Source organism: Piliocolobus tephrosceles, chromosome 1 (genome assembly GCF_002776525.5).
Source record: "Piliocolobus tephrosceles isolate RC106 chromosome 1, ASM277652v3, whole genome shotgun sequence".
Taxonomy (NCBI): domain Eukaryota; kingdom Metazoa; phylum Chordata; class Mammalia; order Primates; family Cercopithecidae; genus Piliocolobus; species Piliocolobus tephrosceles.
The window spans coordinates 212,064,840-212,068,322 of record NC_045434.1 but is presented as its reverse complement, the minus strand read 5'-3'; the positions used below and the strand labels follow the sequence as shown (position 1 = coordinate 212,068,322).

Genomic DNA, 3,483 nt, shown 5'->3' with positions numbered 1-3,483 from the left:
TTTTTGAGACGGAGTCTTGCTCTGTCGCCCCGGCTGGAGTGCAGTGGCCGGATCTCAGCTCACTGCAAGCTCCGCCTCCCGGGTTCACGCCATTCTCCTGTCTCAGCCTCCCGAGTAGCTGGGACTACAGGCGCCCGCCTCGTCGCCCGGCTAGTTTTTTTTGTATTTTCTATTAGAGACGGGGTTTCACCGTATTAGCCAGGATGGTCTCGATCTCCTGACCTCGTGATCCGCCCGTCTCGGCCTCCCAAAGTGCTGGGATTACAGGCTTGAGCCACCGCGCCCGGCCCTTAATTTGTTTTTAAGACGGAGTCTTGCTTTGTCACCCAGGCTGGAGTGCAGGGGCGCAATCTTGGCTCACTGTAACCTCCACCTCCTGGGTTCAAGCAATTCTCCTGCCTCAGCCTCCCAAGTAGCTGGGATTACAGGCACCCACCAGCACACCCAACTAATTTTTATATTTTTAGTAGAGACGGGGTGTCACCATGTTGACAAGGCTGGTCTCGAACTCCTGACCTCAGGTGATCCACCAGCCTCGGCCTCCCAAAGTGCTGGGATTACAGGCGCGAGCCACTGCGCCCAGCTCTACTCAACATTTCTTGAGAACTACAGCTATAATTAAAATAAAATTTGAGGGTCTCTACAAAACTAATAATCAAGATGTAATTTATATTAGAAAATTTATCATTTTGTCCAGCAGTCTCTACGTAATCTAACATTAACGATTACTAAAGGTAGCTACAGCATGAACAGGAGTTCATGTCGTACTGCCTTACAGCAGTAAAAATTTCAGATATGAGTTGAAATGATCTCTTAAAATGAGCCCAGAGTGTCTCCAAACTGTAAATTTACACATGAAATTCACTTGTAATATTTCAAAATGAAATTGTTTTTATTAGCATTTTGTGTAATAATTCCAAGACATTTTCTAACTTGCAACCTGAACAAAAAACCAATGCGACCAAATAACGGATGTGTAAAATGTCTTTATTCTGAAGACTAAGAATCTTGAACTACTGTCTAACGGCACCAAGAAAAACTTAGAGAAAGCAAATCATAAATGACTCAACTAGTCAACACATCTTTCACACAACATTTCTGTCGGTCTCGGGTAATGAAGATATTCAAAGTTGAAATGTATGCTGTTTAAGTAACCAAGGCAATTAAATAATGACTAACAAATGTAGGTGCTATTTAAGAAAGCACCAATTTTAACAAGAAATGGTATCACTGACTAAACTAAATATACTTAAACTGTTCCCAAAATACCCAATCCAAGCACATATTTTTAAAACGTGTGGGTTTTCCCCAAGAGAAGCAAAACTTTGACATTTCTCTTGGATATATTAGAGTTTCAGACCTCCAACCCACATCTGGAAAGAACATTTCAAACTTAGTTTGATGTTACTTTTAAAAATCAAATGGCCAGCAATGAGATACTTAGTGACTAAGATCTGAATCTGACAGTCAACAGAATGTCAGAAATGAAATAAAAGAAGTATTCAAAGTTTATCATCCTCGATGTTTAGAAAGGAACATGGAACAAAAGATGCATTTGCCGCCTCTGCCCTTTAATTTCGTGAACACCACACTTCTCTCCTTATGTCACGCCAGGGAAGGGAAAATAAGAATTTTTTTTAAAGCTTGCTAAATTCAAATATGACCATTTCATCTGGATTTCTATCAAACCTCCTCCCCAAAATTTCTTTTCATTAAAAAAAAAAAAAATCAGAACAACAGATTTAAGCCTACAGTAGATTCTACAGACTACACCTAGATTACTTTGCTCTAAGGCCAAGGAAAATGTTTACGATTTCAAGATCCACTCAGAAGCAAATACTGTATCTGCAATGCGTAAGCTTTTCGTTGGCAAGACCAGTCAATATCAGAGAACACGCAAGGTTTAAAAGGTTAAGTGGATGAAGGTTAAAAGCTAATAATATATTAGCCAAGAAATATTACTTCCCACCGAGCCATAAAATAATTTCGGTCCTACAATCCTAAAGAACCAGAGGGATTTCTCGTTTTTGTAGAGGGCATCTAACCCTCCACGGTCTAAATGACCGTCAGAAAAACTGCACCAAGGCACCAGGGGTAGCAGAGACGCAGATCTCTAACACTGGGTGAGCCCGCGGTCGCAAATCTCATCGCGATTTCACCTTTGGGTGAAAAGGTGGGAGGGAAGCACGAAGTTTCAGCCTCGGCTCCACTGGAAACAGACAACGTCTGAAGGACCCTGGGAGGAGGCGGAAAGGGGCGAAGTCGTGGTGTCCGCGGTGCAGCAACAGAGAATCGGGATCTTGGAAACGGGATGCGGAGGAGTGGGCTCTTATGTAAGCATACACCAAAACTGTGCGTGCACCCCCCGCCTGATGCACCTCTGAGCACACGTACACACAGCATCTCACCCAGGGGTGCAGCCCCAGCCTGCGTGCGCCGCTGAGCAGGGCGGACTGACCCTTCGGCCCGTCTGCACGTCCCCCCAAATCAGCGCAGCCACCACCTTGGGCTGCAGTGGGGGCGGCACAGGCCCAGGTGCCCCGCCCGGGACCGAGCCTGGCTTCCCCGGGACGCCCGCAGCGCGCGCCCGCAGTCTCCTGCGCCCCGGCTCCGCGTGCCCGACCCCCGACCCGAACCCCACGCCCTGACCCGGCTCCCTGCGCTCGGACCTGACGACTCCCCGCATCCCGGCTCGAATCCCGGCATCCGACCCTACTCCCGCACCGGGACCCGAATCCCGCACCGACCCAGGGGCCCGGCCCGGCCTCGGGGCTTACCTCGTGCGGCCCAGACCCCGCCGCCGCACAGCAGCCCGGCCAGCAACAGCCGGACGGCCGGGGCCAGCGCGGACGCGGGGCGGCGCAGCATCGCCAGCCCGGGGCGGGAGCGGCAGGGAGGCGAGCGGGACGCCGAGCGGAGCTCTCGGAGCTTTAGAGGCCCGGGGCCGGCTGCTCCGCGGCGCGGCGAGCTCCGGGGATCCAAGGAGGAGCCGCCGCCGCCGCCGCCGCCGCCGTGACGCTGGGCCGCGCCCTCGGGACGCGGCGCCCTCCCCGCCTCAGAGCAGCGCCTTGCTGGAGGCAGCGGCAGCAACTAAGATGGCGGCGACGCTCTCTCTCGGGTCCGGCGAGGGTACCCGGCCGGGGGCGGGGTGGCGGCGGGAGGGGCGGGGATGGGGAGCGGCGCGAGGCGCGCGCGCGGCGGACCCGGGGAGCGCGCGGGCCCGGGAGGGAAAGGGAGGGGAGGGGAGGGAGCGCGCGCGGCGGACCCGGGAGAGGGCGCGCCTCCGAGCCCATCGGCCCCGCCTGGAGCGCGCGCCCGCGGGGACGCGCCTGGGGTGGGTTCCGAGCGGCCGGGAGGGGCTTGGCGGACTGTATCCCTTTCCCTGGCCGCAGCTGGAGATCCTCAACTCCGCGTCCCCACGCGAGCTCCCGGGCTCCTAAGGCCGGGCGAGCGGTACCGGGGACCCGCGCCTCCTTCTCCACC

At 53.8% G+C, this 3,483-nt stretch overlaps 1 protein-coding gene across 1 annotated transcript in view; it reads right to left on the bottom strand.

Moving 5' to 3' along the window:
• Positions 1-3,128, bottom strand: part of CLSTN1 (calsyntenin 1) — a 101,170-nt gene extending 98,042 nt beyond the window's left edge. The window contains exon 1 of the mRNA XM_023215297.3: positions 2,778-3,128. Within this exon, the coding sequence (XP_023071065.1) occupies positions 2,778-2,868 (91 nt within the window). The 5' untranslated portion in view covers positions 2,869-3,128. The remainder of the gene's footprint in view (positions 1-2,777) is intronic.
• Positions 3,129-3,483: the final 355 nt, after the last annotated feature.